At 36.7% G+C, this 14,156-nt stretch overlaps 1 protein-coding gene across 7 annotated transcripts in view; it reads left to right on the forward strand.

The window, feature by feature from the left end:
* The window catches only part of Ptpn4 (protein tyrosine phosphatase non-receptor type 4), a 179,565-nt gene that overhangs the window by 73,480 nt on the left and 91,929 nt on the right, over positions 1 to 14,156 (forward strand). For 5 of the 7 annotated variants that reach the window (XM_028879796.2, XM_037211479.1, XM_028879802.2 and 2 more), the window contains 6 exons: positions 4,587 to 4,629; positions 4,706 to 4,805; positions 8,882 to 8,926; positions 9,265 to 9,317; positions 9,648 to 9,768; positions 13,559 to 13,646. In XM_028879796.2, the coding sequence (XP_028735629.1) occupies positions 4,587 to 4,629; positions 4,706 to 4,805; positions 8,882 to 8,926; positions 9,265 to 9,317; positions 9,648 to 9,768; positions 13,559 to 13,646 (450 nt within the window). The remainder of the gene's footprint in view (positions 1 to 4,586; positions 4,630 to 4,705; positions 4,806 to 8,881; positions 8,927 to 9,264; positions 9,318 to 9,647; positions 9,769 to 13,558; positions 13,647 to 14,156) is intronic. The other 2 variants (XM_028879797.2, XM_028879801.2) reach the window with 1 other exon arrangement.

Below are 14,156 nucleotides of genomic sequence, written 5' to 3' on the forward strand. Positions count from 1 at the left end.
GGTCTTTCTATACATGTGTATTTCATCTTTCAGCAAGAATTGGGGTGACTTGTATGTCTGTGCTTCTTTGAACCTTAGCTTTTCACTTATGTCTCCTGTCACAACTCAGCTTTAGTTATCTAAGATTCTGCCTTCCTGTCTTCTGACATCTCAAGCATATTGTCTGTATGATAAACAATTAGAGCTTGCTTACCCTTGGGCTAAAAATTATAAAATTGTGAATCTCACCCACTGTGGTTTTTCTCTTTTTCAACCCAAGACTGGTACAATTTGTTTCTTTACAGATTGCTCTTGCCAATATAAAATATGGTTTATTCACTTCTGTAAATCTATCTCATAGTGTTGACTCCCCTCAAATGTCTTCTGTTTTCAACGGCTTCTTTTTCCACTTTTGGAAAAAGTGACATGGTACACCTGTGCTGGTATGTGCATACCACTAACTCAATTTTAAGAATTCCTTAGAAAGGGGAAATCTAAGAAGGATTAGTAGAAAAATCAAACCAGAGGAATACCTCCAGAAAGTAGGGAGAAGAAAGAGGATAAAGATACTATTTGAAGAAGTTAATGGCCAAAAGCTTCCCAAATTTGAAGAAACATCTGAATGGTTACAAACTGTTGGCAAACAAAGAGAATCTTGAAAGAAGTGAGAAAAAAAAAGTGTCTCAACAGGTATAGAGGATCCTCAACTTAGTGGGAGATTTCTTAATAGAAAACTTGCAAGCCAGAGGCAATGGAATAATATAGTTAAAATACTGGAAGAAAACTGCAGTGAACCGACAGATTCTCAATCTAGCAATTACTTCAAATGTGAGAGAGTTCAGTATGGCACCTGTTGTCTTAGCACTTGGAGACTGAGACAGGAGGATTGGGAGGTAACACCAGGCTGACCCCTTAGTGAGTGTGGTGGTTTGAATAGGAATGACCTCCATAGACTCATGTGTTTAAATACTTGAGTGTTTAAACTCAAGTCCAGAGAGAGTGGAACTATGAGGAGATATGGCCTTGTTGGAGTTAGGTGTGGCTTTGTTGGAGGACATGTGTCACTAGGGAGTGGGCTTTGAGGGCTCGGAAGCTCAAACCAGTTCTCTGCCTGCTGCACACGGATCAAGGTGCAGAACTGTCAGCTCTTCTCCAGCTCCATGTCTGCCTGCACACCACCATACTTCCTGCCATGATGGTAATGGACTAAACCTCTGAACTGTAAGCCAACCCCAGTTAAATGTTTTCCTTTCTAAGAGTTGCCTTGGTTGTGATGTCTCTTCACAGCAATAGAACACTAAGACAGCGAGATTCAGTTTCACTAAACAAAATAAGGTGCCAGAGGTGGAGGTTAAGGTATTCTCCGATAAATTACAACCAAGGGAGTGCATTACCACTAGATTTACCTTAGATGCTTATGGCAGGTCCTTCAAGTTGAAATGAAAAGGTGCTAGACAGTACAGCAGAGCTCCAGTAAAAGTTTCCCCACTGCATTCATTGCTTTTGTATTGCTGTGACAAAATGCCTAGCGGAACACTGAAGAAAACTCTTGTTTCAGCTTCCAGTTCCCGAGATATTGTTCATCAAGACATGGAGGAGCTAGTCGAGCAGAGCAGTTCACATTGTGGTGAACCAGAGACTAGATAAACATGGACACTAGCTGTTACAACCTGTGGCAGCTTCTTAATCCCCCACCAACTATTTGGAGTCAAACTATATATTTTGTCTTTTCTCCAAGATAGAAAGTATTCACAAAAAATCTTACAGAGAATTTCAAATAAAAATAAGTGTTTAACAAATGGGCACCAACATTTGAGGGAAGTCAACACTACAAAATAGATTTACCCAAGTGAACAAACAATATTATACAGGGAAGAGCAATCTGTAAAGATACACAAATAATACCAGTCTTGGTTTAAGGAGAGGAATTGGGTTTTTACATATCTTGACACATTAATAAGTCTACAATAAATATTAAAATAAAACATCTTTTGGGCTTCGAGACTGCTTTAGTTGGTAAAGTGCTTGCCATGCATAATGAAGTCTAGAGTTTGATATTACAGAAACCATATAAAAAACTGAGCACAGCAGTCCATATTTATAATCCCAACAGCAAGGAAGCAGAAACAGGAAGAGCCCTGTGACTTACTAGCCTTGTTTCAATAAATAAACAACGAGTGAGTGAGTGAGTGAGTGAATGAATGAATGAATGAATGAATGAATGAATGAGTCAGCAGGATTGCTCAGTTGAGTAAAGGTGCTTAATGCTGTACCCGATGACCGAAGTTTGATCCCTGGTACCCACATGGTAGAAAGAGAGAACTGATTCCTGCAATAGTCCTTTGACCTCCATGGTATATTTATGCGCTGCCAATAAAATGCAGTTTTTTTAAAGTAAAATATTGAATTATTGAGGAAGACACCCAACATTGATTTCTGCCCTCCACATGTACCCACACACAGTAGCACTCACTAGCTAAGGTAGAGTAGATGCTATGGAAAGCTGATGTTTTCAGCATAGCAGCAATAATATCAAGTATAATCAGACAGTCACATAATCTTTGTCTAGTGGAAGTTCTTACAGAAAATGAGCATATATTGCCCAAATTGGGGCACTTCACATTCCTGTGAGAGACCCAGTCTCAAAAAAAAAAGGGTGTGTGTGTGAATGGCTCCTGAGGAGCAACATCCCAGATTATTCTCTAGCCTTCACATACATACACACTCATGTGCATGCATACATGCTCATGCATGTTCACAGGTATGCCCATGTACTTGTGAGCATGTTTGTACATTTGTATACACAGATATGCACATAAAGTAAAATAGAATTTATAGTACTTGTTTTCAAAATGTACCCAAGGCTTGTACACATTTCTACACAAAATCTTGTGCTTAGGTGTTTATAGCACTATTATTTGAAAGAGCAGACTAACTTAACCATTCAAAAGCGTCACATCTATGGATTGTAATATTAATCGAACAGCAATAAAAAGCAGTTTTCATTGCTTAGTTTTAGTTGTCAACTTGATACAATCTAGAATCACCTGGGAAAGGAATCCCAGTGAGGGACTGTCTGAGTTGGCCACTGGGCATGTCTGTGTGATTTTCTTGAGTATGTTGATTGATATGGGGAGGAAGAACCTAAAAGTCGGTGATATCATTCCCCAGGTTTGGGTCCTGGACAGTACTAAAAGGAGAAAGTGAGCAAAGTGCAAGCATGTTGGCGTTATTTTCTTGCTCTTTGCTCTTGACCATGACTGTGATGTAAATAGCTAGCTGCTTCAAGCCCCTGTAGCTGTCTGTGACCTCCCTTTTAGAGTGGACTTCAAGAGTGGACATGGAGCTAGGAGCTAAAACAAACCCTTCCTTCTTTAAGTTGCTCTTGTCAGGGTATTCTATCACAAAAATAAGAAATGAAACTAAGACACAAGGACATAATGTTCATTCATTAGGGTGGCACTCATTTTAAAAAGCTTATGTTGTTGGGTACAGAGGTATGGTGGCACATGCCTGTACTTCTAGCACTCTGGAAGCTCTGGCAGGAGGTTTATAAGTTCAAAGTCAACATTAACTCTTAACTACTGAAACCAGTCTCAAAAGCAGAGCCCAACATACATTTATTTTGAATTTCTTTAATTGTGGTCAAGATTAACTATCTTTATATATTTAAATGCCATTTATTCCTTAGTTGTGAACTTAGTGTCCATTGCCTATTTTTTCTATGAATATTGGTCTTTTTTCTTATTGATGTATAAGATTTCTTTGTGGGTTGATTTGTTTGTTGAATTTTTTGTTTCTTTTTGTTTTTTACATTTACTTACTATGTGTGTTTGTGTGGTGGTTTGCAACTGTGCCACAGCACATGTGTGGAGACCCGAGGGCAACTTTTGAGACTCAAGTCTTCTTCCACCACGTTAGTGGTGGGGATTAAATTCGGCTCATCAGACTTGGCTGCAAGTGCCATTCCCACTGAGCCATCTCGCCAGCCCATTCTAGTTTTTGATGGTTCATTTACTTCCTGGATTTAATGATCTTTCGTATTTTTAACTGTGAATGCTGTCATTTAACAGCCAGTACTACATGTTACCATTGTTCCACCTTCCTGACTTTAATCAAGAACCTAAGTCCTGTCTCACTGACGACGTTCATGAGTGCATGTGTTCAGTTTCTCCGTGCTCACTATAACATTATTTCTAAGCTATGTCAGCCTCACACATTTATTTAATTAAGTATTTGTGCTTCTTATATCAGAGTGTTTTAGTTCAAAGAACTGAACAAGGAAATCAGGCTTTGGGACAAAGTGTTTTATTTTGTCTTGCTCAGGGAACATCAAGGCAGGAGCCTGAAGAGGAACCCTGAAGGAAATTTGCTCACTGGGTTGCTCCTAGGCCCACGCTTGACTGCCTTGCTAATGCAGCCCAGGTTCGCCTGCCTAGCGGTGTTACTGCCCTCTTTTCACCAGCCATCAGAGCAATACTGCCTCTGATCGGATTCTTCTTCTACCTAACCCTTTTCCAAATGCAGTCTTCAAGTGGAACAGATATATAATAACCAATATGCTAGTTCCTCAGGGGAAAAAGAAATCTCTCTTCTTTATTTTTCAGAGGTGGCTGGATCCAAACAAACCAATAAGGAAACAGCTAAAGAGTGAGCATGCTATTTACTTGCTATTTTGCAAATATGCCTTATAAAGATGATGGACTAATGTAATCTGATTAATTAGAGCTGTTTTTGTTAATTTTAGGAGGATCTCCTTACAGTTTGAACTTTAGAGTCAAATTCTTTGTAAGTGACCCTAACAAGTTACAAGAAGAGTATACAAGGTGGGTTTATGGAACTGTTTCTTTTGAAAACATTGGCAAAGATCTAATATGAAAAAAATGAAATTAACTAGGCAAAAATAAATGACCATGCTGAAAACTTGAACTTTTAATTTAGCATATGAAAAGTTTATAAATTGTCCCAATGCAACTCTTTCCTCCCCGTTTGAATGACTGGAAGAACTTTCAGGAGCTGGACACCCAGAGCCACCTCATCCAGCCACTAACAGCACTACTGAAAGTAAACGAGGGAATGAGATGGCATTGGAGTGTATCCAAGGCATGTTGCATAGTAAGAGTTTCTGGTGTATATATTTTTTCATGCAAAAGCATATTCTAGTTTTTTTCCTCTTTTTGTTGAGGAGAATGCAAAATTCCATATATGTATGTATGTATGTATATGTGTATGTATGTACAGCCATCCTGTGAAGGATGTGTTTTTATCTTTTAAGTCCAAAGAAAACACCCTGGATTTTATAACGGATGTTGTAGGAATAAAGCACATTGGGGCCTCTACATGCCCACCTGACTGCCTATTCTAAATCTCAGCACATCACTTCTACTTCAGAAAGTACTCACGAAGGACGTATAGGAGCCTTTCAGCAGTGTCCTTGAGAATCAGGTAAAATGTTTAGGGTAGAAATAAGAGAAGTAGTGACAGTCATTTGGTGAAATGCAGAATTAGTAATGTAAATGAAAAGAATTAGAATACATACCTTCTATACACTTCTCAGACATAAGACTATGGGTGAGTGGCTATCAGAATTTAGTGATGTTGATAGAATGGAGCAGCAGAAAAATAAAGCAATTAAATTTGTTCACAGTGCTATTCCTCGGTTTCTGTGGAGTTTGCAATAGTAAACCAAGCTTTAAAAAAAAGAAAAGAAAAGAAAAGTCATAGTTTTTGAGAGTCTTTTCTGTTTGCTGATGTTGCTCTTTTGATAATGAGAAGACACTGGAGTACAGATGCCATATTAGGCAGCTGGAATATTTGCAATAGTAATAGAATCTAAGCTATTTTTTTTTTTTTGAAAAAACAAAATTGTGTCTAATTTACCATCATAGCTCTTAGGTTTTGTTGTTGCTTTTCCTCCCTTTAAAATCATACTTTATTTTAGGTATCAAAATACAATTTTCATACTAAATTTAGCAAATATGTTGTTGATGTTAAATATTTAAAATAATCTTTATGATTATAAAATATCTCAAGCTACTAAAAGTTTTCCATGAACTCCAAGGAAATTAGCCAGAATTAATTAGCAATTTGAATTATAAAGCAGTATAAATATTCTAAGGTGAAGGTTTTAGGTAATCAGACTTTTAATATATAAGAAACACAATTCAAACATCAATTTTAAATTAGATTCTTAGCATTTTTATTGTTTATGATGTTTGTTAATATAAACAATTAAAATACTGTCAGTTATATTGTATTAGTTACTTCTCTTGTTGCTTTGATTAAATACTTGACAAGAAGCAACTTAAGGGAAGAAGGGTTCGTTTTGACCTGGCGCTTAGGATTGATTACAGCCCATCATGGCAGGGTAGGCCTGACAGCAGGAGCAGGAAGCCGCTGGTGTTATCATGGCTGTAGTCAGAAAGCAGAGAGGAAGGGGCCTGCCCCGTGACTCACTTCTAGCAAGGCTCCATACCTTCCACAACAGCACCACCAGCTAGCTGGGGACCAAGTGTTCAAACACCTGAGCTATGGGGACATTTCACATTCAGACAACAGCCGGGTTCAATATTTAATTCACACAGAAAACTGAATTTCCTGTTAGAACCTAAATGTGTGTTTATGTGTGTTAATAGCATGTACTGGAAACAATGAGGGTATGTTTCACTGATAATTGAGTCAACTTGAAGAGAGTTAACTTGTGCTCAAGCTATCAGTGCAGGAGATTATCTGTTTTCATTAGAAATAATGTTTAATTTCAAAGCTCTGTGCCTTATCAGTATTGTAGTTGGTAAATTGTGGTACATGACTACATTTTATTTAATCATCGTAATTATACAAAAGTGATTCTCTACCCTGATTAGCAATTTAAAATCATTTGGGAGAGCTTTAAACCATAGTAGTTGTCTATACCCCTAGATACTCTGATGTAATGTGACTCAGACAGCACCTGAGTAAAGAGTGTATAGTTCCTCAGGTAACTCTAGTATTATAGCAAGGGATCAGGGCTAAGAAGTGCATTCGTGTGCGGCTGAAGAAGACGGCTCAGTGTTAAGAGCACATGCTGTTCTTGCTGGGACCCTACCTTGGTTCCCAGTACCACGTCCGGTGCTTCACAACTGCTTGTGACTCCACGTCCAGGCCATCTAGGGCACTCTTGGGGCCTCTGTGGGCACATGGACTCGTGTGCACATACCCATACACTGATACAAGCGCATAGAGACAGTGGTTTCCAATTTTGTTTTTATGGATTGTCTGTGGGTGCAAAGTGTTTGTCTCCGTGTCTGTGTGTGTTTCTTGTGCTTTTTTTCTTTTTATTTTGTGTATGTTTGGATGTTTGCTTTGTCATATTCTGGTTTGTGTGTTTGTTTTTATATTATTATTGTTGTTGTTGTTATTTAGATGCCTGTTTTCTAACGAGAGAGAGAGAGAGAGAGAGAGAGAGAGAGAGAGAGAGAGAGAGAGAGAGAGAGAGAGAGAGAGAGAACGGGTGTGTGTAGGGAAATGGAGAGGATCTGGGAGGAGTTGGGGGGAGGGGAAACCATAATCAGAATATATTGTATGAAAATATTCTATTTTAAAAAAGTAAAAGATTAAAAAGAACCAAATATTTCCAGTAAAAAAAAAAAAGTAAAAGAAAGAAATAATTTACTGTGATGATCCTGATTAGTATGCCCTCAGCCACAGCTGCTCACTCTTCAGGAGTACTTTAGATTTCACAAAAAAAAGAAGTTTGCTATACCTGCTTGCTTTGAGATAACATTTTGAATTAGTGGGAAGAAAAACAGTGGCATCAAAGTCTTCCATTGTGATAAATATACTTCAATATTGGCAAGTATCAGCATCATTAGAATTGAATTTTTTAAACTCCTAAAACATGTACTCCTAGCAAGTAATCTTATTTCCCTTTTACAAATGTAGAAACTAAGATTTGCCCAAATTTTAGAAATTTGCCTCAAATAATAGACTGCATTAGAATTTGAATTCTGGTTTTTACTAATAATTCCCTTTTTTGTTAATTGAATATAGAAATGATCTTTGATGAGTAAGTATTATTTGTGTAGGATTTTACAATTATAACAAGGGCATATATTACCTTTAACTCACAAGTACAAAACTGTTTTTGTACCAAAGACCTTTTAGATTTTTTTCTTCTTCTTTTTAGTGATATTAGGCCTTGTACATGGGAAGCATGTGCTCTGCCATTGACTTATGCCACCAGTCCCATCTTTAATTTATGAAACCAAGTAGATCTGATAAAATTGTACTGTCTTGAATTAAGTAAATAACATTTATGTTTTGAGTTTTGACTTTTTAAAAGTTGAAGTCCTTAGACTCCCTGGTTAATGTTTGAAATCATGAAATTTATTATTATGCCAATATTATTCAGGACAGGTGGTTTTGTCCACATATTGACTAGCTTACCCACTGTCAGGGACAGAAGGACAGTGCCATTTTGTAAGCAGCCTCAGCAGCATGTCACAACATACTATTGTTCGTGTTGGAAGAAGCTGGTCATGTAACCACTCTAATACAAGAGCAATAGTAGGAGAAGGAATTTGGGTATTCTTCTGATGAAAGTGTTTCTTCTTGCTGTTCAGACTGTTGCTCCCAAGTCTTCTCCCTGGCAGCAGAGATCTTAGAAGTCTTGAGTAGTTTTATAATAGAAACAAGACATTCAAAATGCAAAGTTCCATATATTAATGGACTTTAAAAACTTGTAGTCAAGTCACAAAAGCCTATTTGTGGTGTTTTTTTGCTAATGTGTACATATGCTGACTTTCTATGTGCTAATGTGTAGATTACAAAAGGAAATACTTTAATATTTAATTTTGTTAATGTAAATATGGAGTATATAAGAACTCAAATTGATGATTCTAGTAAATATCTTTCTCTTTTTAAGGTATCAGTATTTTTTGCAAATTAAGCAAGACATTCTTACCGGAAGGTGAGCTATTTTTAAGTTTTTTTTTTTAATAGTATAAAAATACTTTAAATTCTATATTAAGTAATTCATGATTGATTGTTGTAACAAATTTAAAAAATGGTTATATGTAGTATTAGTTCCTTTTATCAGACTTTTTAGGGTGCTTCTTTTGTTTGTCTGAGACATTGTCTTATGTAGCCTGGGCTGGTCTCAAACTGGCAGTCATCTCAAATTCATGAGCCCAACTTAATTAATTTAATTGTGGCTACAATTAATGCATATAGAAACATATGTAAACTACAGCGCATTTGAAATGATATTTATCCTTGGGTTCTGTATTTTCTTTTTTGTCTTACTAGATTGTCCTGTCCTTATAATACTGCTGCCCTTTTAGCTTCATTTGCTGTTCAGTGTAAGTATCAACTTACTTTTAAGTCAAGTAGCATATGGTTTTGTAGTCTGTATTGATAATACATTGCCTTTAATGCAGGAGTCCTTTAGATGTATAGAACGTAGAAACTACTGAGGAAATGCAGTGAAATGGCCAATTGGGTAGCAGTTTACTTTGATTCTTGAAACATTTTTTTATGATATTGAGACCCACAAGAATTTTTGCAACTTATTTAATGTGGTTACATTAAAATCATATATTCTTCCCAAAAATATATACAAATTAATGGCATTGCTGACTTAGTATAATTAAAATATTTATTAAAGCATGATATTTTCTTTTTCTTATTAGCTGAACTTGGAGACTACAATCAGTCAGAAAACTTGCCAGGCTACCTCTCAGATTATTCTTTCATTCCTAATCAACCTCAAGATTTTGAAAAAGAAGTTGCAAAGTTACATCAGCAGCACATGTAAGCATTTATTTAATTTTCTGCTTATTTGATAAGCTTTATTGGCAATGTTTCTAGAAAGAGAAATGTTATATCATTTTTAATTTTATTGTTTTATTTACTTAATATAAAAGTTTGTTATATAACATAGAGAAATATTATGTAGATGATTTATACTAAAAACATTTCATTGCTTATTTCACAAAATATATGAACCTTGCTTTCATTTAACAGCCATAAATTATATGTAGACAGAGTTTATTTGCTTATGCGTAACATTGTCCGTTCTTAAAGAAAGAATTTTAGGTGGCTGGAGAGATGGCTCAACAGCTAATTGTGCTTGTTGCTCTTACAAAGGACCCAAGTTTCATTCCCAGCACCCAGATCAGGTGACTCACAACTGTATGTAACTCCAGCTCCAAGGGATCTTGATCTCTCTTTGGCCTCTATGGATACCCATAGTCAATGTACATACCCACCCATAAGTACACATACATGTAATTAAAAATAAAATAAAACTTTAATTTTAAAAAAGAAAATTCTAGAGTAATGTATTTATAATATATGGAGCAATTGACTTGATAATTGTCTTAGCTTTTAGGTTGTTGAAGGATGTTGATTGTGTTTGGTAATGACTGAGGAGGAGAAAAGTAACAACCCAATGCCGTCCTTTAAAGGCAGCTGACTTGTTTTAGTCACATTAGTGTTCAACTTTGAGTTTATTTCAGTCCAATATCTTGTGACATTTTTAAAAGATTTATTTATGACTTTATGTGTGTTTATTTATGAGTGTTCTGCCTGCATGTATGTATATGGACCGCATGCCTTCCTGGTACCCACAGAGAACAGACGTGAGCATCAGAATCCCTGGGGCTGGTTGTGAGCTACCATGTAGGGAATTGAATCTGGCTCATCTTGAAGAGCAAGTGCTCATAACTGCTGAGCCAACTCTGCAGCTCCTTGTGACATTTTTTCAAGAAGACCATTTTTGGGTTTTTGTTGTTGTTGTTGTTTTTTGAGACAGGGTCTCTCAGCAGAGTCCTAACTGTCCTGGAATTCACCATGCATACTAGGTTGGCCTCATACTCAGAGATCCACCTGACTCTGTCTTCTAAGGGCTGGGATTAAAGCGTGCTCCATCACTGCCTGTCTTTAAGAGTTGTTTTTGGGAGGTGGTGGAACATGCCTTTAATCCCAGCAATTAGGAGGCAGAGACTGGCGGATCTCTGTGAGTTCGAGGCCAGCCTGGTCTACAGAATGAGTTCCAGGACAGCCAGGGCTACAACAGAGAAACCCTGTCTCAAAACAACAAAAACAACAAACAAAAAAAATGTTCCTTTTTGTTGTTGTTGGCTCAAGTTTTGCTCTAACATGTGATTCAGCATAGTGACAGAACAAAGACAGTGTAGCTCGTTGGCACAAGTCTCCAGTTGGACTCACTGGCTTAACTTCTAGTCAGATTACTTACTGTTTTAGAACTTTGCCCATCGTCCTATTTGTGTTGCTCTATTCGCCTGTATAATTGAGATAATTAAAGTATCTTGAGTTAGAAATTCTGAATCTTTGTTTGTTTGTTCTTTAAGACAGGGTTTCTCTAAAGTGTATCCCTGGCTATTCTGGAACTTACAAACTCAGAGATCTGCCCGGCTCTGCCTGCTGAGTGTTATGATTGAAGGCATGCACCACTAGTACCGGCCAGAAATTCTGAGTCTTAAGTGGAAAACTTGTCATATAGCCTGTCTGAGTAAATGGTTTGAAGATAAATTGGAATTTTAAATTTTTCCTATTAAAAGTCCCTTAGAGCTGGAGAGATGGCTCAGAGGTTAAGAGCACTGACTGTTCTTCCAGAGGTCCTGAGTTCAATTCCCAGCAATCACATGGTGGCTCACAACCATCTGTAATGAGATCTGGTGCCCTCTTCTGGCCTGCAAAGATACTTGCAGGCAGAACACTGTATACATAATAAATAAATAAATCTTTTTTTTAAAAAAAGTCCCTTAAATAAGGAAAGGACTTATATTTTTCACAAGCTAGTTCTGTTTGAAAAGCTGATTTATCAGATCTATAAACAAAAACAGAATTAAGTTTAATTGGAAGGACTGTTGGTGTTGAGGGGTCACATTCATTTTGATCATGCATTGGCAGGTGGTTGGCTCCTTTCCAGTATCGGGGATGCAAAGGTCGATAGCTTAGCTTATAATACTCTGCTATATTACCTGCTAACACCATATACCTAAGGTCGTTAGAACTATCCATGAAATAGAGTTGACCTTTTAACAAGACTGTATTTTAGAGTAGTTCTGAAATTTTTGTTTTAAGAATCACTAGAAATGTTTATTAAATATGAGGCTTGGACCTCAGCCTCCCTGTGGAATTGTACTTATAAGCATCTCAGATGATAAACTAATTCTTCCCCATCAGTCAGTATTATACTATGTATTATATATTTTGAAATATATAGTAAAAATAAATAAATAGTTGAAAGGTTAAAAACAGAAAAAGGACAAACATTTAAAGGGTACAAAGTTGCTCTAAAAACCTCTTGATACTTTGTTTATGTATGCTGTGATAGTGTAGAACGTTAAAGTGTCCTGTAGGTTTTAGTGTGGCCGTGGTGTATAAACTGTTGTGAAAAAGGTTTGAGAGTTATGTCTGGAAGTTAAGTGCCTTTGTTAACAGTTGTAAGATCAGTTAGAAGTTTTAAAACTTGCTGTATTATTTTCCTTTTTTCCCTCTTCTGTAATACTTCCCAATAGTTTCTTTCTAATTGCCACTGTCTTTTTAAAATTATTTTTATTTATAATATTTCATCACTCTCCTCATTCCCTTTTCTCCCTCTACTCCCTCCAGTGTTCCTCTGACTCCCTCTCAAATTGATACCGGTTTTCTTTGTTATAGTTATTTATATACAAGATACATTATCCACATACATATACTTAGGTATGCATAAACATATGAATACAGCTTGCTGACTCTATTTAGTGTGCCCTGTGTGTGTATGATTTCTGGGCTGACAGACCATTTGGTATTGGATAACCAATTAGAGGCTTCATCCCTAGAAAAGACTGATCCCCCCCCACCCCCCCAGCACATATTAGTTGATCTTTGTGGATTGGACCTCATGATATTTCCCCCTTCTCTGTTAGCATGTCTAGTAATACCACCATTGTTTAGGTCTTGTTTAAGCAGCTATATTTTTGAGGTATCATGAGTGAAGCTTTCCTATCATTTCTAGAAGACAGAATCTCATAGCAGACTTCCCTGGTCTGCTGGCTCTTGTAGTCTTAGCCCCCTCGTTCTCAATGTTCTCTGACCTTAAGTTCAGGAGTTGTGTTGTAGATGTATTTAGTGGGATTAGGCCCCCCATGACCCATTGCTTTTCTGCATTACGACCTGTTATGGTTTGTTTGGTTTTTTGTTTGTTTGTTTTGTTTTGTTTTGTAATAGGCTTCATATCCTATAAAGAGAAGCTTCTTTGATGGAGGAATGAGAGTAACACTTAACTGTGGGTAAAAGGAAAAGTTTAAGGATGTAATGAGGAATTCTACTGGTCTGATCAAAGAATGGTAGTAGGTTCTCTCTAAGGTACATGACCTCACGAGCCCCAGGACTCACTGTATTCTTATAGTCCTGGAAAATAAAGTAATCTAGTAAAAGTATGCCCTTGGAATAAGTTAGCTGTTACTATATAAAATAAAAAGAGGACTTCTGCTTGGTGGTTAGTGAGACTCTTCATTTCTTTCCATAATCTTTCTGTAATTTGGCAATTTTTACTATGGATCTAGTTTTTGACCTGATGTTTTCTTTACAGTGGCTTATCTCCTGCAGAAGCAGAATTTAATTACCTAAACACAGCACGTACCTTAGAACTCTATGGAGTTGAATTCCACTATGCAAGGGTAAGTAAAGAAAAACTACTTAGATGTTGAGCTTAGTATCAAAGATTTTAAAATCTTTTTGTCTGTGTACAGGTCTGGAGTGATTGAACCAGGGTCTTGTATGAGTTGAGCGAGTACTCTTATGCTTATCCATACTAACTCAACTCTTCAAAATTTTAATTCCTTGAGAGAACTAGGTAACAGGATAATTTGTGTTTGCTGTTGACATAGTTACACTAAAATTTTCTTCTATTAATAGTTTCACAATAGCATAAGTACAAATTGGTGGATTTTTTTCCAGGTGGCTGTTTATGTTGCAAAAATCATGTTTGTAGACTATAGGTGACAGTAGTTTTAGAATGTGTGTTTTATAAACAAAAGGTTGCTTTAGGAGAGTGCTTTTGTGTAAATCTCTGATAATTGTGATCATACAAGATGCTCTCATGTCACTGAAACTTTCGTTCTTGTCCTGATTGTTTCCAACATTGAGCTGTCTCGTGGTCAGTTTTTATTTGTAGAGCCCTAAATGAA

The sequence above is a fragment of the Peromyscus leucopus genome, chromosome 15 (genome assembly GCF_004664715.2).
Source record: "Peromyscus leucopus breed LL Stock chromosome 15, UCI_PerLeu_2.1, whole genome shotgun sequence".
NCBI lineage: Eukaryota > Metazoa > Chordata > Mammalia > Rodentia > Cricetidae > Peromyscus > Peromyscus leucopus.